This window comes from Schistocerca cancellata, chromosome 3, assembly GCF_023864275.1.
Source record: "Schistocerca cancellata isolate TAMUIC-IGC-003103 chromosome 3, iqSchCanc2.1, whole genome shotgun sequence".
Taxonomy (NCBI): Eukaryota; Metazoa; Arthropoda; class Insecta; order Orthoptera; family Acrididae; genus Schistocerca; species Schistocerca cancellata.
Genome location: NC_064628.1, coordinates 920,335,250 through 920,361,527, shown reverse-complemented (window position 1 = coordinate 920,361,527; position 26,278 = coordinate 920,335,250). Strand labels below are relative to the sequence as shown.

The 26,278-nt window shown below is 43.4% G+C and overlaps 1 protein-coding gene across 1 annotated transcript in view; it reads left to right on the top strand.

Annotated features, from left to right (window-relative positions):
* LOC126176653 (gamma-aminobutyric acid receptor alpha-like) overlaps positions 1–4,023 on the top strand; it is a 308,835-nt gene extending 304,812 nt beyond the window's left edge. Inside the window, exons 10-11 of the mRNA XM_049923811.1 lie at positions 3,642–3,696; positions 3,811–4,023. Coding sequence (XP_049779768.1) covers positions 3,642–3,696; positions 3,811–4,023 — 268 coding nt within the window. The remainder of the gene's footprint in view (positions 1–3,641; positions 3,697–3,810) is intronic.
* Positions 4,024–26,278: the final 22,255 nt, after the last annotated feature.

Here is a 26,278-nt window from a genome sequence, read left to right as displayed (position 1 = left end):
GACGTCGTCGGTCACCGCCGATATTTCGACAAGAGCACACCCTGCCATTCTCAAGGCACAACTGCCAAGAGGAAGCAAAGAGCAAGGGAATTTAATACCTCGGTTCACAGAGGAGAAACAAGGAAGATATCACACACAGACAAGTGACCGCAGAGTCAACACACACAACCAAAGATGACCAACATCAGAAATATCAGAGGCAGATCAAACGTGCGTTGCCCAATCAGCCTTCTGAGCAATGGGTGAGTGACGATAGCAACGAAGTGGCACCTAAGCCTACGGCCTTTTTTCCTTACGCAGGAAGCATTTCCAACTGGATTGGCAGTAATATGCGGAGATATCATGTGTTTTTCGACCACCTTCTAAGATTAAGGCCCCACTGGCGTCGGTAAAACGTGATCTTGGTTTGCGTAAAGCTGGTGTAATTCGTATTCCTTGCAGTTGTGGCATGTCATATAATGGTCAGACAACCAGAACTGTGGAAGAATAGTGTATTGAACATAAGCGTCACACACGCTTACAACAGCCGAGCGAATCCGCTATTGCAGAACATTGCCTTGACACCGGTCGTCCCATGGAATACAACAGCACGGAGATTCTGGCTCGCACGTCGAGCTAATGGGATAGTGTTATCAAGGAAGCTGTTGAAATCAAACTATCAAGCAACCCTATGAACAAAGATGGTAGATTTTGTTTAAATGCTGCTTGGAATCCGGCTCTATCTCTCATCGAAAAACAGAGGGACAGAATTAGTGCTACCTCATCTGTTGATTAATAGTCACTATCGATACATCTACATCTACATACATACTCCGCAATCCACCATACGGTGCGTGGCGGAGGGTACCTCGTACCACAATTAGCATCTTCTTTCACAGTTCCACTCCCAAACAGAACGAGGGAAAAATGACTGGCTATAGGCCTCTCTACGAGCCCTAATCTCTCTTATCTTATCTTTATGGTCTTTCCGAGAAATGTAACTTGGCGGCAGTAAAATGTACAGTCAGCCTCAAATGCTGGTTATCTAAATTTCCTCAGTAGCGATTCACGAAAAGAACGCCTCCTTTCTTCTAGAGACTCCCACCCGAGTTCCTGAAGCATTTCCGTAACACTCGCGTGATGATCAAACCTACCAGTAACAAATCTAGTAAAAAAATGGCTCTGAGCACTATGGGACTTAACATCTATGGGCATCAGTCCCCTAGAATTAGAACTGCTTAAACCCAACTAACTAAGGACAGCACACAACACCCAGTCATCGCGAGGCAGAGAAAATCCCTGACCCCGCCGGGAATCGAACCCGTGAACCCGGGCTTGGGAAGCGAGAACGCTACCGCACGACCACGAGATGCGGGCACAAACCTAGTAGCCCGCCTCTGGATTGCTTCTATGTCCTCCCTCAATCCGGCCTGATAGGGATCCCAAACGCTCGAGCAGTACTCAACAATAGGTCGTATTATTGTTTCATAAGCGGCGTACTTTACGGATGAACCACATATTCCCAAAATTCTACCAATGAACCGAAGATGACTATCCGCCTTCCCCACAACTGCCATTACATGCTTGTCCCACTTCATATCGCTCTGCAGTGTTACGCCCAAATATTTAATCGACGTGACTGTGTCATGTGATGTTGGTCATCTTTGGTTGTGTGTTGACTATGCGGTTACTTGTTCTGTGTACGGTATCTTCCTTGTTTCCCCTCTTTGAATCGAGGTATTAAATTCCCTTGCAAACTGCTTCCTCCTTGCAGTTGTGCCTAGAGAATGGCAGGGTGCGCTCCTGTCGAAATATCGGCGGTGGTCGACGTCATGCGGCAGCCAACCCGTAACTTATTTGAACAGACAAGAGTATGTTGTTTCGCACTCACTTTGCCTTACGATGTCATTCGTCAAGCACTATATTTTTGCTCAACTGAAATGTAATGTGTGGAAATAAAATCAAGTGCCAACAGCCAGAAATGTTACGCTATCCAAAAGCGTTACGCTTCTACAGGGTGTTTCAAAAATGACCGGTATATTTGAAACGGCAATAAAAACTAAACGAGCAGCGATAGAAATACACCGTTTGTTGCAATATGCTTGGGACAACAGTACATTTTCAGGCAGACAAACTTTCGAAATTACAGTAGTTACAATTTTCAACAACAGATGGTGCTGCGGTCTGGGAAACTCTTTAGTACGATATTTTCCACATATCCACCATGCGTAGCAATAGTATGGCGTAGTCTCTGAATGAAATTACCCGAAACCCTTGACAACGTGTCTGGCGGAATGGCTTCACATGCAGATGAGATGTACTGCTTCAGCTGTTCAATTGTTTCTGGATTCTGGCGGTACACCTGGTCTTTCAAGTGTCCCCACAGAAAGAAGTCACAGGGGTTCATGTCTGGCGAATAGGGAGGCCAATCCACGCCGCCTCCTGTATGTTTCGGACAGCCCAAAGCAATCACACGATCATCGAAATATTCATTCAGGAAATTAAAGACGTCGGCCGTGCGATGTGGCCGGGCACCATCTTGCATAAACCACGAGGTGTTTGCAGTGTCGTCTAAGGCAGTTTGTACCGCCACAAATTCACGAAGAATGTCCAGATAGCGTGATGCAGTAATCGTTTCGGATCTGAAAAATGGGCCAATGATTCCTTTGGAAGAAATGGCGGCCCAGATCAGTACTTTTTGAGGATGCAGGGACGATGGGACTGCAACATGGGGCATTTCGGTTCCACATATGCGCCAGTTCTGTTTATTGACGAAGCCGTCCAGGTAAAAATAAGCTTCGTCAGTAAACCAAATGCTGCCCACATGCATATCGCCGTCATCAATCCTGTGCACTATATCGTTAGCGAATGTCTCTAGTGCAGCAATGGTAGCGGCGCTGAGGGGTTGCCGCATTTGAATTTTGTACGGATAGAGGTGTAAACTCTGGCGCATGAGACGATACGTGGACGTTGGCGTCATTTGGACCGCAGCTGCAACACGGCGAACGGAAACCAGAGGCCGCTGTCGGATCACCTGCTGCACTAGCTGCGCGTTGCCCTCTGTGGTTGCCGTACGCGGTCGCCCTACCTTTCCAGCACGTTCATCCGTCACGTTCCCAGTCGGTTGAAATTTTTCAAACATCCTTTATTGTATCGCTTTTCGGTCCTTTGGTTACATTAAACCTCCGTTGAAAACTTCGTCTTGTTGCAACAACACTGTGTTCTAGGCGGTGGAGATCCAACACCAGAAAAATCCTCTGTTCTAAGGAATAAACCATGTTGTCTACAGCACACTTGCACGTTGTGAACAGCACACGCTTACAGCAGACGTACAGAATGGCGCACCCACAGACTGCGTTGTCTTCTATATCTTTCACATCACCTGCAGAGCCATCTGTTGTTGAAAATCGTAACTACTGTAATTTCGAAAGTTTGTCCGCCTGAAAATGTACTGTTGTCCCAAGCATATTGCAACAAACGGTGTATTTCTATCGCTGCTCGTTTAGTTTTTATTGCCGTTTCAAATATACCGGTCATTTTAGAAACACCCTGTACTTGTTGTGTTTCTAACCTCTGCACACCGCGTCTGCGGATTTCCTGTCGGTCGCTCTCCCGGCAGCAGCAGCAGCGGGCAGTACAGGAACGCTCCGTGCGGTTCGCAGGTCCGTGTCGTGCCTGAGCCGGCCCCCGGAGGCGTCCCCGCAGCCCGCGCTGTCGGCCGGCGAAGGCGGCGGCGGCAGCGTCGCCGTGTCCTCCGCGTCGGGCGGCGGCGCGGCGCGCGGCGACGACCACCAGCTGCAGCAGCCGCAGCTGCAGATGCAGCACCAGCAGCTGCAGCTGCAGCAGCCGCACGCGTGCCGCTCGGCGCCCAGGAAGAAGCGGCGCACGCCGCGCTTCAACTCCGTCTCCAAGATCGACCGCGCGTCGCGCATCGTCTTCCCGCTGTGCTTCCTCGCCATCAACATGTTCTACTGGTACTCCTACCTGTGGCGCAGCCGCCGCCTCTACCACGTGCGCGCCAGCGGCGACGCGGCCGCGTCGTAGCGCCGGCAAGCAGGAGGAAGCCGCCGGCCGCCGCCGCTGCACTCGCAGAAGCCGAAGTGGGGATTTTTTCCGAGCTGTTCCAGGGACGCACGGAAGCTCGCCGCCCGACATTACCTCAACCTTTTTCTCAGATAACAATTTCTCAGCAGAGAAGTCCTGTTCAGAACTTTGTCAATCGCAGAAGTGGTGCTGGGAGTGTACTGGAGAGGCAAAACGTGGGAAGAACCTCCACAACCAACTACGTAACTGTAGACTTAAAAACGTGTAAGCTGTTCGTGTCAGAATGTAACCGAACGGTTTTCTACGCGCTTATGAACCTCGGTCACTTGCGTCTAGTTTCGTTGTGGGGCATATTTGGCAACGGGAGAGCCTAGCAACTGACTATAATGGGCAGTCAAATGGAAACGAGACATATGAGAAGAAAGTAACTAAAGTTTTTTATTATTTCAAAAGTAGCCGCCTTATCTCAATGTTAGACAAGATGGTCAATGCGCTCATGGGAAAATGTTTACGGCTGCCCACAGACCCATGATTGCACCCAGAAGTACACCTGTCCGTCCGAAATAAATCGTCGGCCACGATCGTATTTCTTCAGGGAGCTTTCCTCAGAGCTCCAGAAACATGTATATTGCATGGGAAGAGATCGGGACTGAATAAAGTATGGGCAACTGCTTCGCAGCGAAACTTTTTTAATCTACGAGGTCTGTTCAAACAATGCCGAAACTTTATCCACAAAATTTTTCTACGCTTACCTTTCACTCATTGTGCATGGTCTCCTACGAGACACTCTGCTCAACAGCTGATACACCGCTCCCGACCCATTTTCCACTTCCTGAAGTACGAGTAGTCTTCGTACACCTCTTGCTGCATCGTGCTAAGCGCCGTCTGTGAATTTTCTTTTATCTCGTCTGTCGCTGCAAATCTTCGTTCTTTCATCGGAGTTTTCAACTGTTGGAATAAAACAGAAGTCCGCAGTGGTCACATGATTCTCTTAAGAAACATTTCGTTCTCATTGTCACGATACAAAAGCACTTCACAAAATGCGAGGCGAAGGTGTTTCTAGTCTTGACTCATGAGCCGTGCGTCGAATTTGGTGGGAAGACAATGCATTACATTCAGGAATTCATGACATGGTCCAATTGGAATGTTACATTCTTCTGCAATCTCTCGGGTAGTCAGCCTGTGATTGGCAGGCGCAATTTCGTTGACGTCACGGACACGAGCGTCGTCGGTAGACGTCGAAAGTCGTCGTGAAACACTGTCATCTTTAACTTCCGTCCGGCTATTTTTAAACCTTGTGAACGATTCAGAACATCGAGTACGGCTAAACACTCATCACCGTTGGCTTCCTGCCTGCCTTCCTGAAATTCGTAAACTGTGTGACACAACGGTCTACTGAATATATCACTGGACATCAACTAACAGACATACAACAATGAAACTTCCGGCAGTTATACATTAAGCGCAGGCATGTGCAGGGATTCCAGGCGCATTTCGCTCCAACACAGCACTGCCGCGAAACTACGAATGTTCCGGAATTTTTTGAACAGACTTCGTAGACCAGACGACTGGCAAGATAGCTCCAGGAAAGTCATGATGACCTTTTTCCTTGAATGCAAGTGCCTGCTGTTCATGACTTTCTGGAGTCCTGCTCCACAATTAACGCACAGCTTTACATTGACACTTCATAAAAAATAAAGCGTGCTATCAAGTCCAAACGTCCAGGATGCTGACAGACGGCATCTTTCTGTTGCAAGATAACGCCCGCCCACGAGATGCCAAGATTGTTTAGAGTACACTGCATAAATTTCGCTCTGAGGTCGTTACACATCCTCCATACAGCCCCGATCCCTCCCGATCCGATTTCCATATTTTTGTAGCCCTCAAGAAACACATTCGCGGCCGTCGGACGAAGAGCTGCACGCCTGGATAGAGTAATGGTTGCGTAGCTAACCACCAACGTTTTTTCATAGAGACACTCTCCATCTTGTCTCACAGTGGGATAAATGTATTAACTGTTACTGCGATTACTTTTGAAGTAATAAACAGTTTACTTACTTTTTTCCATCTGTTTCGTTTTTTTACGAGGGTGCCTCTTATACAAAAGCAAGATTGTTAGAACTTGACGTGGTCTTTCAGTATATCTACCACATTTCATGTGAGCGTCAAAGACAACTTTTATCACGCACACAAGAGGAAGTATGTCAATCACACTGTCCATAAATTTCTATAACGGAAACGTCCACAGTCCTTATAAATTACTTTCTCTTCACTTTTCTGGGGGCTGACCATTCAAAAACTCGCTCAACAGTATGGTGTTAATTCAATTGCCTTTTCAGTCAATTTGGCAGCTATCAGGCGACAGTTTACTGCTCGTAAACAACTGTACCAACTTGAAGTAATATATTTGATTGCCACTGATACACAAATCGAAACACAGCGTTAAATAGAAACAGCTGATTTCTGGAGCCTGTTAATCGTCTATGTGCCCTGAAAGTCAAACATTTTCTACGCAAAACGCTATCTGATACAAGAAAACTGTCATCACTGCTAATACCGAGAACCAGTTATAAAAAAAACAATAGTAATGTGTATGTATGCCACTATCTACTTGACGGTAATAGGCAATTAAGAAATTAATTCTAGGTGGAAAACGTACCGAAGTTCTAGTCCAACACATCTAACTCTTGTAACTTCATTGCGTCTACAATCTCCTGTATGAGCTATATAACATATACCACAAAGTCTCTCGTCGTAGATAAGTACTGAACGTTACATGTGTGTACTTTCGATGGTTTATGTGAAACTGAAAGGTGATTTGCTTTCTGTGTCTGCGTCCTCGAAGTCTCCATCACGAAGGATGAAGGTAAATATGCCCACACATTTTCAGGCAGACGTGTCTGATTGTCGTACCCAATTGAGATGTAACCGTACGGTGGTGTGGATTCATTTCATTGATATAAAGTCACGTAACAGAGCGACATTCACCTACCGTACCATTTAGGCGAATATAATTATTGTATTTAAGTTATGATGCTGTCAGTATTATTACGGTTACTGTCGTCGATAGAATCTCTTCACTAAGAAATATGGTGGTTTGTTTTCGGCATCGTAAAGAGTGACACTGAACTTCCATTTTCGACTGCTCAATTCTCATCTAATTTCCTCACATGTCTGGGACTAAATAAATTGTGAGAAAACTGAGCGAGCAGTAGCACAAGCGGTGAAAAGACTTACTGGGCAGCAGAAGCAATTTTGGGAGCCTTCCATTGTGATCTGGTGTAAGAAATGCGACGGCCATATTAATTGAGCGTTTTCCTGTAGCCGAGCCACAAATCAAATTCAGAGAAAAGCAAAAGCAGTGTTTTAATCTGCTGCACATTCTTTTTCGCCGTTCTTAATAATGTTGTGTGAGGTGTTCCTAATGGTGCTTACGGTACTAAACGCAATTCCTACTCTCTTTCCGTGTGATTTTACTCTTATGGACACTGTTAAATGTTATTATGGTTGTGGCGTTAAAGCTTAAACATTTCGTGGAAAGATTTATAAGAATGGTTCTTAATTTGTGCGTAATTTTAATAATTGTTCTCTTGGTGTCCCCATGCTTGTCTAAAATGTTTGTGTCTCATGTATTTCCAGTGAATTTCCCTCAAAGTAGCAACCGACTATTCCAGTGTACATGAAAACTTTTAGACGTAATAAGAGTACTAAAACAGACGTGTATGACATGATAAACGCATGTAAATAGAGATTAACGGTGAGCGTTGCATAGTCATTGCCAGGACAGCAATTGGTCATATTTGTGAGAAACGCTAGACTTTGACGTCCTGTGTCACTGTATCGGTTGAAGAGATGTACGAACGATGTGTAGTTTAGCGCATTAACATAGCATGTATTTTTCCCCGCTGAAATTGATGTTCCGACAAAGCCCTCTTCAGGAAATGGAACTGTTGTTTGGAACAATAACAAAACATTAATGGCTGTACTCAGAATATTTGTCAAATAGAGTTTATTTTTGTTTGTCAATAGAGAGCATTTAGTGGGACCAAGCTGTATTATCGATGTTGCTATAGAAAATAAAATATTTATCTGGTTATCTAATTTACGTGTTCCTCATTATGTGTGTATTCCACTGCCGACGTTGCAGGTCAGTCATTTTGAACAGCACATCTCGTCTTGAAAGGAGAACAGATTGTGCACCATACCTGGGACGACCGTTGCAGTCTATGGAGTAGCAACGACTTCTCCATGTATCTTCATTAAACTCATCACATATACTGCGTGTGTTCATTTAATATATTGTTTTCCAAATACAGTTGCAATACTCCTCTACATTTTTGTGATACACTCCAGCACTATTGTGCTAAGTGGGTTAGTAAGCAACAATTTTTAATATTAATATGCAATGAAAGAGAATGGTATCGCCTATATTGATTTGACACGTCGTTTTTACCACAGGTGTATTTAGTGTGACAAATTGTAACAATATCAAGAATATTACAACAAATTTGTCATTCTTAAGTTTCCTCAGGGCCCTGACACTTATGAAACATCACATTGCAGGACTGTTGGGCTACGATATTTTCCTGATGCAAAATCGATTTTCTCGCAAACTAGGGGCCATCGAACGAAAAACCATTAGTCAGGTAATCAGGACAGGTTCCTCTACAATATACCTAACACTCATCAGAATCCGTGATTAAAACGTCTGTTGATCTCCATCTCAGATAAAGATCTTGATTATGTTACCGAACGCAAATATTCTTCAAAATTTGTTCCTAACCACAAGAATAATTATTCAAGTAAGTAAATAACGTTTTGTCCCTAACCATACTTCGCGTTACTTCATGTGACATGATTATGGTAGAAATGTAACCTACAAACAAGTCCAAAAAATAATCGTTTCTTTTTGGGAACAACAAACTGCGGACAAATAAAGATCAAAATGGTTCTGAGCACTATGGGACTTAACATTTTAGGTCATCAGTCCCCTAGAACTTAGAACTACTTAAACCTAACTAACCTAAGGACATCACACACATCCATGCCCGAGGCAGGATTCGAACCTGCGACCGTAGCAGTCGCACGGTTCCTGACTGAGCGCCTAGAACCGCGAGACCACCGCGGCCGGCCTAAATAAAGATCTCTGCTGTAAATAATGGTAAGAAACAAGTTGTTTGTTTTGACAAACATCGTAAATAAAATATTTCAAGTATATCGAATGTGATTTTTTTATTCCGAGCAGCCACTGTGTCCACATATATCTACAGTAGCGGCATATTTTTTAAATGTTAAATTCTACCAAAAATGTTATTCTTAAAAATTTGTCATTGGGTACCTATTTACTTGCAACGTACGTGCTCTTAACATGGGTTAACATCGACTGACCACTGTTTAACTTGCTGGGTTAGTTAACGAAACATTGCTGCAAAGCTTCTCGTGAGTACAAGTTAAGGGTACCAATTGTTTCGGTTTTTGGCACTAAGATTTCTAGTAACAATGTTTGCAATAATAAGGTCCGAAAACTTCAAAATATTATTTATAATTCAGCACAATTTAAAATTTAAATTTAGTAAGCCACTTACTACAGCAAGTAGACAATGTTAAAGATGGCTCTTAGCATTTCTACCATAATCATGTCACATGAAGTAACGCGAAGTATGGTTAGGGACAAAACGTTATTTACTTACCTGAATAATTATTCTTGTGGTTAGGAACAAATTTTGAAGAATATTTGCGTTCGGTAACATAATCAAGATCTTTATCTGAGAAGGAGATCAACAGACGTTTTAATCACGGATTCTGATGAGTGTTAGATATATTGTAGAGGAACCTGTCCTGATTACCTGACTAATGGTTTTTCGTTCGATGGCCCCTAGTTTGCGAGAAAATCGATTTTGCATCAGGAAAATATTCCCTTGTGTTTTCTTATGTATGCAAGAACAATCATGGAAATTTTGTCAGATTGTTCGGAAAGTAGTTGACGTTTTGACTCATAAAATACAAAATGTACTTGTGACCTGCACGAAATAAGGGAAGTTCACGAAAGTACTTTACGTGGGACAAGAAAATTTTCTTTACGCTACTGATTCATCGGGAGGACAGACCGATTAGACACTTTACGATCACATCTTTATAGATGAAAGAAAAGTTTGTACCTGCACCGTATAAATTATCCCATCCATACTTTGCCAACCATATGACATTTATTTTTAGAGTCAGGTTAAAATTTTCACGAAATAAATTCAAAATTCTACCCACTTGCTGAAGGTTAATATAGAAATTGTTTCGAGGAAGATTTCATAAAAATGTATTCTTTAATTCTGCATCAATTTCGAGAGCCTGCTTTCACAGGAATTATCAAGTATGAGTGGTTCGCATAGAATTTGATCGAAGAAGCAACAACCTTTTCGAATTCAATAGAATTGTGTTTTTCGGTATCGCTTCTAAAAAATCCCTAAGCCTGTAATATAAGCGTGGTGCTCTACGAATGTGTTTCGGTTGTTTTTTCAATAAACTGTAGCACTGCAAGTGATGCAAGTGGTAGCGACTAAGATGATTCTGTAACAAACTGAATACCCATTTGAAGGAAGTCTGTTGTAATGATTGATTTATTAATGAAGTTACTACTTTTGAATAATTTTACGTGATATTCTGTACGATGAGACTGAAAAACAAAGTACACGGAGAGTGTTTCAACCCGTACCGCCAGCGTGATAGGTGTTGAATTTAGCCGCTATGCAAAGCTCAGTTGGCCGACACATGAATAACGTTACATCAGTAAACCTCTAGACCGATTTTCTCCGAAATTAGCTTTCGTCGCATGAAAATCAGCTGCCTTGCTACTCTGAAGAGGACTTTCTACAACAAACCCAAGAATCATCGAAACCGTGTTTGTGAGTCGTAGTTACCCATATCATCATCAGATTCGTACAAATCATCCCCGAAAATTTTTCACGGTATGCACACCCCAGGCGTTATTACTACTGGCAGTCACGTTCTTGGCACTTATCGCTGCCTTCATTCTGACAAATTTACCATAAACTAGAGTATGAAATTAGAGTGGTGCTGCCATTTATCGGCTTATCAAGGAACTATCAAATAATATGAATGAAGCACATCACTTACCATGTTTTACATGCAATAAACCCGTTTCTAATGCTGTGTCTCTTGTCAACTGTCACAATAGTGAGTATCTCGTTTGTATGTGTCACATTATGGCTGTACTACACCACTTACACTCTTCTGATAACGTTAGTCAGTTGAAAGTCGGTTGCTACTGTGACAAAGACGGTAGTGGATGTTGTCGAAGGCTCGAGAGTCAACGTGACGAACGCACCTAGACTATTTCATGCAACTTTTGGAATAATTTAAAAAAAAGTCCGACAGTTGACTTGTTATTTTAAGATCAGTTCACGCGAATAACAAAAAAATCATTCACAGTCGGTGGTGACGTCATGCACTAGGAAACATGAACTACATTTCATGTTGCAGATGGATGGTCACTGGTTCCAGAAATTTGAAAGGGAGTTTTCTGATTATTTGCAAAAGGTAAAACAAAAACTGGTGAGTACTCCGCAAAGCGATTTAAACATACGTGAAGCGATGTACATCGGAAAAAAAAACAGTGAAGGAAATGATTTTATCAACAAAAAGATATGTGGCAATGAAAAAATTGATGAATCTGGAGTATTAAGTATTATATCATCAGGTTGTAGGCACTTTGTGCGGTATGGTGAAGCATGTACAGTCTTTTATTTGACAAAATGCAAACATGTAGATCACACATAGTGCAATCACAGTTCTAAAACAAGACCAGACGCGATTACCATAGTACAAATCGTGTTAAATGTCATTTTATGAGTGATGGTTATGTTAATATCATAGAAACTAAAAAAAATGTCTAAACAGTAACACTTTTTCTACAAAGAGCTACAGAATATTATAAATTAAAATTATCGGTTTCTAGATGAAAATGAGTTCTTTCAAAGCCAACGATCGAGTTACTTCAAAATAAGTGACAAGTGATTGGAAGACTAAACATTTTACTAATTTTAATTAACTGTGTTCACTAAGTTTATGTGGTGAAGGAAGAAAGTATCGCCTCTCCAAATAGTCATAATTCAATAAATGGGTGGTACTATTTAGATAATGTTTTAAGAAACGAGAACGGAAACGAAGAGTATTAAAAGCAGTTGTGTCTGACATGAGGTATAGATATAGAAAATATTCGCTTAGCAGAACACTCTAAAGAAGATTCACAGTCGTATCTTGAGAGGGCACAGTCGACATTCAGTTTGCTGGTGATAATAGGCGACTGCACATGCCAATGACAAGACAACACGGAAAGAGATTATATATATTGGTGCTAAAGTTAGGGAACCTAACGTCCAGATCATTAGGCTTAATAAACTATTTCGTCTCATTTGATTTTATTGCAAGTGTATACAAGCAAGGAACTACCACACTTCTAACTAATAAAACTGAATAGAAATGATTTAAAAATACGGAGGTGCGTTAATTCTAATACCTTTCAAGGTCAATCGTCAGTAAATCCCTGCTTTTGTGTAAAGTCGATGTTGAAATGTTAATGAACCTGATTAGCGTAGAGGCACAGCTCTATTCCGAAAACTATACCAGTAAATTCACAGGGTTCATAAATAAGGTATTACTTGGCAGTAGTGATGGGAACAGCCGAACAAAAGCAGTCGAGTCAGTCGGTTGTTGGAGAACAATCGACTGATTCGGTTGTAGCTTTATGTGTCGGTTGGACTATTCATTCAGTCTTTTAAGTGTAAGTGTCTAAGCAACCGAATGGAAGCAGTAGATTTCGCCAGTTTTGGATTTAGTATCTGCCTATATATACATCTATACTCTGCGAACCACAGTGAGGTGCATGGCAGAGGGAACGTACCATTGTACCAGTTACTATCCGTAGAATTATTATTGATTCGTTACCTTCGAGTGAAACTAGTCTGTGGGTGGAACCGAATGAAAACAGTCTGAAGCAATGCGACGCATTCAGTTCTGAACTGAAACATTCGATCGTTTTGCCATTGTTAAGTCATTATCGTTGACTGCACTCTGAAATCGCCTATCACTGTTATTACTGTTCCGATATTTCATTTTCATTGAAAGCCAATAAGATGGTTGTGTCAGTTGGATGTCTAACATGCACAATCACTCAAGCCCGGAGAGTGAGTGAGAAACATTCACATAGCTAATTTCACTCGGTTGTTTCATTCGACTCAAACAACAGACAGAACGGAAAAGCAATCGACTGACCAACCGATTATCCCGTCACTACTTAGCACAAATGCTAAACATCAGTATGAAAGAGCATATTCTAACACATTCAGTACTTACAGAGTCGTATATCCGAAAACAGAAGTTGCTTTGTTGTCGTTCTTTCTTCCCAATGGCACCATGCGGACAGACTAAATGATTTTTGGTGTATCCGCACTGCGATAGCCCAGGATGAGAAACTGCACTGAACACATTATCCATATCTTTGCCCTGAGAAACTGTTTCACGCATAGAATGTTTATATTTCGGTGAACTTCCATTCTCTAGTGCAGCACAGTCCAACGTAACAGTCGCGACACTTCGCTTCGTTTTTGTTACCGCCAGCGATGTTGTTGTTGTTGTGGTCTTCAGTCCTGAGACTGGTTTGATGCAGCTCTCCATGCTACTCTATCCTGTGCAAGCTTCTTCATCTCCCAGTATCTACTGCAACCTACATCCTTCTGAATCTGCTTAGTGTATTCATCTCTTGGTCTCCCTCTACGATTTTTACCCTCCACACTACCCTCCAATGCTAAATTTGTGATCCCTTGATGCCTCAAAACATGTCCTACCAACCGATCCCTTCTTCTAGTCAAGTTGTGCCACAAACTTCTCTTCTCCCCAATCCTATTCAATACCTCTTCATTAGTTACGTGATCTACCCACCTTATCTTCAGCATTCTTCTGTAGCACCACATTTCGAAAGCTTCTATTCTCTTCTTGTCCAAACTAGTTATCGTCCATGTTTCACTTCCATACATGGCTACACTCCATACAAGTACTTTCAGAAACGACTTCCTGACACCTAAATCTATGCTCGATGTTAACAAATTCCTCTTCTTGAGAAACGCTTTCCTTCCCATTGCCAGTCTACATTTTATATCCTCTCTACTTCGACCATCATCGGTTATTTTACTCCCTAAATAGCAAAACTCCTTTACTACTTTAAGTGTCTTATTTCCTAATCTAATTCCCTCAGCATCACCCGACTTAATTTGACTACATTCCATTATCCTCGTTTTGCTTTTGTTGATGTTCATCTTATATCCTCCTTTCAAGACACTGTCCATTCCGTTCAACTGCTCTTCCAAGTCCTTTGCTGTCTCTGACAGAATTACAATGTCATCGGCGAACCTCAAAGTTTTTACTTCTTCTCCATGAATTTTAATACCTACTCCGTATTTTTCTTTTGTTTCCTTTACTGCTTGCTCAATATACAGATTGAATAACATCGGGGAGAGGCTACAACCCTGTCTTACTCCTTTCCCAACCACTGCTTCCCTTTCATGTCCATCGACTCTTATACACTCCTGGAAATGGAAAAAAGAACACATTGACACCGGTGTGTCAGACCCACCATACTTGCTCCGAACACTGCGAGAGGGCTGTACAAGCAATGATCACACGCACGGCACAGCGGACACACCAGGAACCGCGGTGTTGGCCGTCGAATGGCGCTAGCTGCGGAGCATTTGTGCACCGCCGCCGTCAGTGTCAGCCAGTTTTCCGTGGCATACGGAGCTCCATCGCAGTCTTTAACACTGGTAGCATGCCGCGACAGCGTGGACGTGAACCGTATGTGCAGTTGACGGACTTTGAGCGAGGGCGTATAGTGGGCATGCGGGAGGCCGGGTGGACCTACCGCCGAATTGCTCAACACGTGGGGCGTGAGGTCTCCACAGTACATCGATGTTGTCGCCAGTGGTCGGCGGAAGGTGCGCGTGCCCGTCGACCTGGGACCGGACCGCAGCGACGCACGGATGCACGCCAAGACCGTAGGATCCTACGCAGTGCCGTAGGGGACCGCACCGCCACTTCCCAGCAAATTAGGGACACTGTTGCTCCTGGGGTATCGGCGAGGACCATTCGCAACCGTCTCCATGAAGCTGAGCTACGGTCCCGCACACCGTTAGGCCGTCTTCCGCTCACGCCCCAACATCGTGCAGCCCGCCTCCAGTGGTGTCGCGACAGGCGTGAATGGAGGGACGAATGGAGACATGTCGTCTTCAGCGATGAGAGTCGTTTCTGCCTTGGTGCCAATGATGGTCGTATGCGTGTTTGGCGCCGTGCAGGTGAGCGCCACAATCAGGACTGCATAGGACCGAGGCACACAAGGCCAACACCCGGCATCATGGTGTGGGGAGCGATCTCCTACACTGGCCATACTCCACTGGTGATCGTCGAGGGGACACTGAATAGTGCACGGTACATTCAAACCGTCATCGAACCCATCGTTCTACCATTCCTAGACCGGCAAGGGAACTTGCTGTTTCAACAGGACAATGCACGTCCGCATATCTCCCGTGCCACCCAACGTGCTCTAGAAGGTGTAAGTCAACTACCCTGGCCAGCAAGATCTCCGGATCTGTCCCCCATTGAGCATGTTTGGGACTGGATGAAGTGTCGTCTCACGCGGTCTGCACGTCCAGCACAAACGCTGGTCCAACTGAGGCGCCAGGTGGAAATGGCATGGCAAGCCGTTCCACAGGACTACATCCAGCATCTCTACGATCGTCTCCATGGGAGAATAGCAGCCTGCATTGCTGCGGAAGGTGGATATACACTGTACTAGTGCCGACATTGTGCACGCTCTGTTGCCTGTGTCTATGTGCCTGTGGTTCTGTCAGTGTGATCATGTGATGTATCTGACCCCAGGAATGTGTCAATAAAGTTTCCCATTCCTAGGACAATGAATTCACGGTGTTCTTATTTCAATTTCCAGGAGTGTAACTGCCATCTGGTTTCTGTAGAAACTGTAAATAGCCTTTCGCTCCCTGTATTTTACCCCTGCCACCTTCAGAATTTGAAAGAGGGTATTCCAGTTAACATTGTCAAAAGCTTTCTCTAAGTCTACAAATGCTAGAAACGTAGATTTGCCTTTTCTTAATCTTTGTTCTAAGATAAGTCGTAAGGTCAGTATTGCCTCACGTGTTCCAACATTTCTACGGAATCCAAACTGATCTTCCCCGAGGTCGGCTTCTACCAGTTTTTCCATTCGTCTGTAAAGAATTCGCGTAAGTATTTTGCAGCTGTGACTTATTAAACTGATAGTTCGGTAATTTTCACATCTGTCAACACCTGCTTTCTTTGGGATTGGAATTATTATATTCTTCTTGAAGTCTGAGGGTATTTTGCCTGTCTCATACATCGTGCTCACCAGATGGTAGAGTTTTGTCATGACTGGCTCTCCCGAGGCCATCAGTAGTTCAAATGGAATGTTGTCTACTCCCGGGGCCTTGTTTCGACTCAGGTCTTTCTGTGCTCTGTCAAACTCTTCACGCAGTATCTTATCTCCCATTTCGTCTTCATCTACATCCTCTTCCATTTCCATAATATTGTCCTCAAGTACATCGCCCTTGTATAAACCCTCTATATACTCCTTCCACCTTTCTGCCTTCCCTTCTTTGCTTAGAACTGGGTTGCCATCTGAGCTCTTGATATTCATACAAGTGGTTCTCTTCTCTCCAAAGGTCTCTTTAATTTTCCTGTAGGCAGTATCTATCTTACCCCTAGTGAGACAAGCCTCTACATCTTTACATTTGTCCTCTAGCCATCCCTGCTTAGCCATTTTGCATTTCCTGTCGATATCATTTTTGAGACGTTTGTATTCCTTTTTGCCTGCTTCATTTACTGCATTTTTATATTTTCTCCTTTCATCAATTAAATTCAATATTTCTTCTGTTACCCAAGGATTTCTATTAGCCCTCGTCTTTTTACCTACTTGATCCTCTGCTGCCTTCACTACTTCATCCCTCAGAGCTACCCATTCTTCTTCTACTGTATTTCTTTCCCCCATTCCTGTCAATTGTTCCCTTATGCTCTCCCTGAAACTCTCTACAACCTCTGGTTCTTTCAGTTTATCCAGGTCCCATCTCCTTAAATTCCCACCTTTTTGCAGTTTCTTCAGTTTCAATCTGCAGTTCATAACCAATAGATTGTGGTCAGAATCCACATCTGCCCCAGGAAATGTCTTACAATTTAAAACCTGGTTCCTAAATCGCTGTCTTACCATTATATAATCTATCTGATACCTTTTAGTATCTCCAGGATTCTTCCAGGTATACAACCTTCTTTTATGATTCTTGAACCAAGTGTTGGCTATGATTAAGTTATGCTCTGTGCAAAATTCTACAAGGCGGCTTCCTCTTTCATTCCTTCCCCCCAATCCATAATCACCTACTATGTTTCCTTCTCTCCCTTTTCCTACTGACGAATTCCAGTCACCCATGACTATTAAATTTTCGTCTCCCTTCACTACCTGAATAATTTCTTTTATCTCGTCATACATTTCATCTATTTCTTCATCATCTGCAGAGGTAGTTGGCATATAAACTTGTACTACTGTAGTAGGCATGGGTTTTGTGTCTATCTTGGCCACCATAATGCGTTCACTATGCTGTTTGTAGTAGCTAACCCGCACTCCTATTTTTTTATTCATTATTAAACCTACTCCTGCATTACCCCTATTTGATTTTGTATTTATAACCCTGTAATCACCTGACCAAAAGTCTTGTTCCTCCTGCCACCGAACTTCACTAATTCCCACTATATCTAACTTTAACCTATCCATTTCCCTTTTTAAATTTTCTAACCTACCTGCCCGATTAAGGGATCTGACATTCCACGCTCCGATCCGTAGAACGCCAGTTTTCTTTCTCCTGATAACGACGTCCTCCTGAGTAGTCCCCGCCCGGAGATCCGAATGGGGGACTATTTTACCTCCGGAATATTTTACCCAAGAGGACGCCATCATCATTTAATCATACAGTAGAGCTGCATGTCCTCGGGAAAAATTACGGCCGTAGTTTCCCCTTGCTTTCAGCCGTTCGCAGTACCAGCACAGCAAGGCCGTTTTGGTTAATGTTACAAGGCCAGATCAGTCAATCATCCAGACTGTTGCCCCTGCAACTACTGAAAAGGCTGCTGCCCCTCTTCAGGAACCACATGTTTGTCTGGCCTCTCAACAGATACCCCTCCGTTGTGGTTGCACCTACGGTACGGCCATCTGTATCGCTGAGGCACGCAAGCCTCCCCACCAACGGCAAGGTCCATGGTTCATGGGGGGGTCGTACCGCTGCGTGTTTGGTTAAGCTGAAAAAAATTATTTTAAAACACGGAAATATATCTGTTCTACCAGCCACCAAGCTCATTTATCTGTAAAACTCTGGATTTGTGTTCAGTCCATGTTTGAAGTGTCAACGATCTACAGACTGTACTCACAGTATAGCATTGTATTTATAACCCTGTAATCACCTGACCAAAAGTCTTGTTCCTCCTGCCACCGAACTTCACTAATTCCCACTATATCTAACTTTAACCTATCCATTTCCCTTTTTAAATTTTCAGCGATAACAGCGCCCAAAGCGGCCGGAAAGCGACACTTCTGAATACGATAACATGAGTGAGAATACTAACGTTTCTACCGATTTGTAACATAATTCTTAAAATAGGGAGTGTATGTAGTGCCATAAAAATAGACAATAAGTAAAAAATTACACCACGTTACTGATTCTTCAGTGTCGTAACGACTCTGGGAGATACGAAACCGTGCATTACAGGACAGTTTATCTACAATTCTCTTGTAACGTACAGACATCTACTGAGTAATAATGTTTTCCTCTAATAACAAAAATTGTTAGTAAACACCAGAAGACCCGACCATTTACAGAAAGACGTCATAGGTCATCCAAAAAAGTAGATTTTTGTTCGCTACACTTTGTGCCAAATCAGTGAATGTGGAACGTAGGAAACCTAGATGGAACGTAGTACTATATCTTTTAGCGTATCAAATAAGCCACTACCACTGAAGCTTAAGGAAAAACCATACAAATGTAGTAAATTGTCAAAAACAGTAAAACTGTTTTCCAACACAGGAGAAACCAGTTCCACAATTGTTGCTAGATCTGAGTCATATACCGCAAGAGTCTTCAATACATTCACTTTTAAAGCAGAAGTAATTACATTTACAAAAATATACGTGTATTAGAAAGTCGAGTGCAGTATAAGAAAGAGCGAATCATTGGTTTCCATAAAAATTTTTGAGTAGCAACAGCGTCTATGATAATAACAACAGACAACAGAAATATACGCTTCTCAGCCATGAAACGTGTTTATATTCTCCTGTTTTCGAGGGAATTTGCTGCACATATAGACATATTCGAAAGTATTTCTTCATGAATGAGTTGCAGCTTATGCAATGGGATCACTGCGATTCGGCTGTTTTTACAAGTATTTTATGATAATTCATGTCTCTTGGTAACTTACTAGCGGATGGAATGCAAAAATATAACAACTATAAGGTTAATTAAGAAGAAAGCAACTAAAATTAAACTTTATCGTTACGACGCTTGTGACTATCTGCTTTCTCACCGCTTAGAGCGCTGGTGTCGCTCCAGCAGTCAAACGGTAACAACTTTAGAACCAGAGAGTGTTGTGACTCGATTTGCTATACTGTGAGTACAGTCTGTAGATCGTTGACACTTCAAACATGGATTGAACACAAATCCAGAGTTTTACAGATAAATGAGCTTGGTGGCTGGTAGAACAGATATATTTCCGTGTTTTAAAATAATTTTTTTCAGCTTAACCAAACACGCAGCGGTACGACCCCTACAATATGTAAAATTATTAACATAAATCTGATCCAAGATGTTCAATACTCAGTTTCTTACACGTATATTGTCCTCTATATCACTGTATAAAATTCAATTTTAAAATGCACTGTGACGAAACAGATATGTAACTAACAACAGTTCATCCAAAAAATGACCATGAATACGTAAACATTTTATTGAAATTATGTTTCAGATACAGAAAAATCGCTAAAATGGCAGAAAACTGTCGGAATGACGAGGAAATCTATTTCACTACTATCGCAATAAACAGTTTTGAACATATAAGCAAATAGAAGCGTACTCCTACAAGCTCCGGAAAGTACATACAGTACTTACACTTATTCAACTATGTGACAAATATTCGCTTTGAGGAAAAGTATGAAGCCAACCTTCACCTTGACTAATTGAAGAAGTAAACCAGTTCATGAATCTCATAGACGCGGGACATCGCTCGTACAAACTATGCCCCGCACCTGAAACTCATGTTACTTAAGGGCAGAAGCGGGATAGAGTGAGTCAGGGTGTGAGAAATGCAAAACTCAGGCATGTTCATACTCAAACCGACAACATAAATATACCAGCTCCAACGGAAAAGCTCATGTGGTCTCAATATAGTCAAAGATAAGCTGCAGCTGATCCCATTGTCCCAGCCCATGACCTGAACTGATACTTCACGTCACCTAAAACCACAAATGAACCACAAAAGAAACAGAGACTCATTGATTACTTCATGCCGGCAAATGACTCCAGCCACGAAAAATTCTATCTAAAACATGTTCCACAATTGTTGCTAGATCTGAGTCATATACCGCAAGAGTCTTCAATACATTCACTTTTAAGGCAGAAGTAATTACATTTACAAAAATATACGTGTATTAGAAAGTCGAGTGCAGTATAAGAAAGAGCGAATCATTGGTTTCCATAAAAATTTTTGAGTAGCAACAGCGTCTATGATAATAACAACAGACGACAACAGAAATATACGCTTCTCAACCATGCTCCAGCCACGAAAAATTCTATCTAAAACATGTTATTTGAAGTACCTTCAAAAAATGCAATCCAGCGTAATGAGATCAGCATCTATTGGTCAGTGTGGCATCACTGTCTAAATGATTGTTATTAAAGCACTACTGCTCACATGAAAAGGTATCTTTAACCTCACCTTAACCATAAGTGCTTCCCCAGAGGCAAGTAAACAGGGGCTGGTCAACACATTACATAAGGAAGACGTTGTCACAGCACCCTCTAATTACTATCCTATTTGCATTCTTCCTGTACTATCCAAGGCCTTAAAATATGTAGTGCACGACCAGCTAACAAAGGGCTTAACTACAAAGAACCTGCTAGACGAATACGAGTCAAGGTAAGCATCGCAGCACAACATCTGCTTTAATAAAGGTAACAGATGAAGAAGCGAGTACTATTTTGCTACCCTCTGAGCGCTTCGATTATGACACGTTTCTAGCAAAAAATTAGCAGTCTTAATTTCTGGCCAAGTATTATGGAATGGTTTCGCTCATACCTGACGTATAGCCAGTAATGCGTCATTTCTGGCACCATGAAGTCACTATGAAGGCGTGTAGCATCAGTTGCCCCAGGTTTCGGTATTAGGTCCTACACTCTTACGACTCAAACTGTGCGCAATAGGCTACATGATGCGCAACTTCACTCCCGACGTCCACGGCGAGGTCCATCTTTGCAACCATATGCCTTCAACCAGACAATCGTCGGAAACGTGTTTGGAGGCAACCCGGTCAGGCTGAACGCCTTAGACATTGTGGAGCGAGTGCAGCAAGGTGGAGGTTCCTTGCTGTTTTGGGGTGGCAATATGTGGGGCCGACGTACACCGCTGGTGGTCATGGAAGGCGCCGTAACGGGTGTACGGTACATGAATGCCGTCCTCCCACCGATAGTGCAGCCATATCGGCAGCAATACTGGCGAGGCATTCGTCTCCACGGACGACAATTCACGCCCCATCGTGCACATCTTGTGGATGACTTCCTTCAGGACGACGACATCGCACGACTAGAGAGGCCAGCATGTTCTCCAGACATGAACCCTATCGAACATGCCTGGGATAGATTGAAAAGGGATGTTTACGGACGACGTGACCCATCAACCAGTCTGAGGGTGAGTTTATAGCTGTCCCAGCGTGACATTTTAAGTGTGACATGTTTAAGCCTCTTCAACACAAATACGACCACTTGTGAGTCATGTGGAACGAATATGGAACCCACATGCCTTAGAACACTGTGGTTTGGCGGTATGTGGGACAATACTACTAAAAAAAAAGGCCATAAGCACTTTGAAACCCAGTATATCGGTACTCTGCAATATCACCAGCCGAATGGTTGATTTCACCAGTTGCAGTTTGTTGTCATCCAGTTCTGTCTCTCTTCCTGCATTGATGCATGATATTGATCCTCAGCATTGAGTCGACTGCATCTAGGGAGACAGTATACAGTGTCTGCTACTGGATCTCCATTATTGGTCTTGTTAATTGCAATTATTTAAGGAAGTTTGACCAATTTTATTGTGTCTTCCTGAGGGTGCTTTTACAAACTTAATAATAAGTTAATGCTTTTAGTCATTTCTTAGAAGAATATGATACAAGAGAAAAAAGTCGCTGTGAGTGAACGTAGCTGTGTTTTATCGCTTCAGTTCCACCGTTATGGTTGGATTTTCTTTTTTAACAATTTAAACAAGGGTCTTCTAAGAAATCACCTTACTCCAAAATCCGCTGGTGATCAATTGAACAGAATGTCAGCAATAAACAGGAAACAATTTCCTAATGTTGTGTCAGGCTTTATTTATTAGCTTAGGAAGTGGCATTCGACTTCTCAGCCTATCATCAGGTCACAGCTCAATGTTGCAGGCATAGATCATCTTAATTGGGACCTCCACAAGTATTAGTTTCGCTGAAGATAAAACGGTACAATAACGACATATAAAGTGTCTATAAACAAAAGTATTACATTTTAATGTCAGGCCGAAATAATTACATTGAACTAGAAATTGAAATTAATTTTCTTATTCGTTTATAGTTATATTTAGCAAAAGATGAAAATTGTTCAATGTGCAAATGTAATATATTCTCTATAACCGAAATTTGATTTTACACAGAGGATAAAGGAAATAAAGACCGGTTATTTAAAACTGTGTTTATGTTACTTGATATTAAGTATTTCTGGGATATTTCAGCAACGTAGTACCCCACGTCTCGTAACTATTTGAAAAACTTCGTGATTGACCACCAAGAATACACGTTAAAAGATCTTTATTATGCAACCAGTTTCTGTCCATATACCGTTATCAGGCAACATAAAATATTTACAAGCGCTTAAAAATCGAAATACACTCCTGGAAATGGAAAAAAGAACACATTAACACCGATGTGTCAGACCCACCATACTTGCTCCGGACACTGCGAGAGGGCTGTACAAGCAATGATCACACGCACGGCACAGCGGACACACCAGGAACCGCGGTGTTGGCCGTCGAATGGCGCTAGCTGCGCAGCATTTGTGCACCGCCGCCGTCAGTGTCAGCCAGTTTGCCGTGGCATACGGAGCTCCATCGCAGTCTTTAACACTGGTAGCATGCCGCGACAGCGTGGACGTGAACCGTATGTGCAGTTGACGGACTTTGAGCGAGGGCGTATAGTGGGCATGCGGGAGGCCGGGTGGACGTACCGCCGAATTGCTCAACACGTGGGGCGTGAGGTCTCCACAGTACATCGATGTTGTCGCCAGTGGTCGGCGGAAGGTGCACGTGCCCATCGACCTGGGACCGGACCGCAGCGACGCACGGATGCACGCCAAGACCGTAGGATCCTACGCAGTGCCGTAGGGGACCGCACCGCCACTTCCCAGCAAATTAGGGACACTGTTGCTCCTGGGGTATCGGCGAGAACCATTCGCAACAGTCTCCATGAAGCTGGGCTACGGTCCCGCACACCGTTAGGCCGTCTTCCGCTCACGCCCCAACATCGTGCAGCCCGCCTCCAGTGGCGTCGCGACAGGCGTGAATGGAGGGATGAATGGAGACGTGTCGTCTTCAGCGATGAGAATCGCTTCTGCCTTGGTGCCAATGATGGTCGTATGCGTGTTTGGCGCCGTGCAGGTGAGCGCCACAATCAGGACTGCATACGACCGAGGCACACAGGGCCAACACCCGGCATCATGGTGTGGGGAGCGATCTCCTACACTGGCCGTACACCACTGGTGATCGTCGAAGGGACACTGAATAGTGCACGGTACATCCAAACCGTCATCGAACCCATCGTTCTACCATTTCTAGACCGGCAAGGGAACTTGCTGTTCCAACAGGACAATGCACGTCCGTGCCACCCAACGTGCTCTAGAAGGTGTAAGTCAACTACTCTGGCCAGCAAGATCTCCGGATCTGTCCCCCATTGAGCATGTTTGGGACTGGATGAAGCGTCGTCTCACGCGGTCTGCACGTCCAGCACGAACGCTGGTCCAACAGAGGCGCCAGGTGGAAATGGCATGGCAAGCCGTTCCACAGGACTACATCCAGCATCTCTACGATCGTCTCCATGGGAGAATAGCAGCCTGCATTGCTGCGAAAGGTGGATATACACTGTACTAGTGCCGACGTTGTGCATGCTCTGTTGCCTGTGTCTATGTGCCTGTGGTTCTGTCAGTGTGATCATGTGATGTATCTGACCCCAGGAATGTGTCAATAAAGTTTCCCCTTCCTGGGACAATGAATTCACGGTGTTCTTATTTCAATTTCCAGGAGTGTATAATCGATAGCGCCAGATAAAATAACACACTTCATTTCTCACTGTTGTCAAATAGTAATATAAATTACATCGTCAGTAGTAAAAGTGTAACAAACACTGCTCTTCTTCACGTCATATGAACAAGCAACTTACACCATTACGAGAGGACGCATTCCCCATACGACAGGAGTTTGTTTGTGAATTAGTCTCTACTTCCGACATGGGAGACATGGACTTACTCAGTGTACAAAGAATACGTACGTTATGTCGCCAAAGGTATCCGAACACCTACCAGTGGACATTAACATGGGGTGTCTCTACCCACCACCTTGTATGCGGAGCAGTGGCAGCCCATTCTTTCTCAACAACGGAAACCGTAGTATGTAGCGACGTTGGACGCTGGGATCTAGAGCCAAGTTGACGTTCAGACTCATCCTTTTTACGACATTGCAGCGCCTTTGTTATTCAGAATTACGATGCCTCGTTCTTTCAAACCACCAGGTAAGCGACTTTCAGTTAAAATGTGTCCCCTGTACAGGAATATACGTAATGAACGTACACGTTGAGGTTAGAGACGCAGCTGACAGTATATGTGTTGCGGCCTAACATCAAGCGCCAGCACGTCGGCCTGGAACTTTACATCATAGTGCGCTGACTAGGACGACACCACGACTGGAATGGCATCTATACCAAAAGAATATAAGCGCCGAGCAGCCTAGTCGCGGTGCAGTGGAAGACGAGCCCTCATACAAACGTTCCAGCAATGACTTACGAACGGAATTTTTTTGCTTGCATTGAACTTGTAGATAACGAAGACCAGTGATTATTTGCATGTCGCCATTTGCTTGCGATTTACCTTTGTTAATACGCAAAGTTAAGTATTGTCAACTCAACTTACCATAGTAAACTCCATTAATATGATTTGCTTTCTAATGATTAGAGAAAACAGCTTCCTAGGCAACCTATATTAGACGAGTGTGCCGGATACTACAGTATGGATATTTGGATCTGGCTGTGGAGCCCACTCATATAGCTTTATGGTTAGGCGAATGTTCGCGATGTGCGGGAACTCCGGCTCCGGGCCCTGGTACGGCACAAATTCTCACTGTCGCCATTCCATGGTAAATCTGATGGTTGCCTCTGTTAGCAACTGCGAATACAGAAGATAGACAAAATAATTTGAACACATGTACTTACTTCGGAATGGTTCATTAATAAGGGGTTAGACCCCCATTCGCCCGTTATACAGCTGCGATTCTTCTTGGACTACTGACATGTAATGATTGTATAGTTTCCAGTGGCATGCTAAGCAACTCTTCGATCAGAACCTCTTCTACACTACTGGCCATTAAAATTGTTACACCAAGAAGATCACGTGCTGCAGACGCGAAGCTTAACCGACAGGAAGAAGATGCTGTGATATGCAAAAGATTAGCTTTTCAGAGCATTCACACAAGGTTGTCGCTGGTGGCGACCCCTACAACGTGCTGACATGAGGAAAGTTTCCAAATGATTTCTCATACACAAACAGCAGGTGACCGGCGTCGCCTGGTGAAACGTTGTCATGCCTCGTCTAAGGAGGAGAAATGCGTACGATCGCGTTTCTGA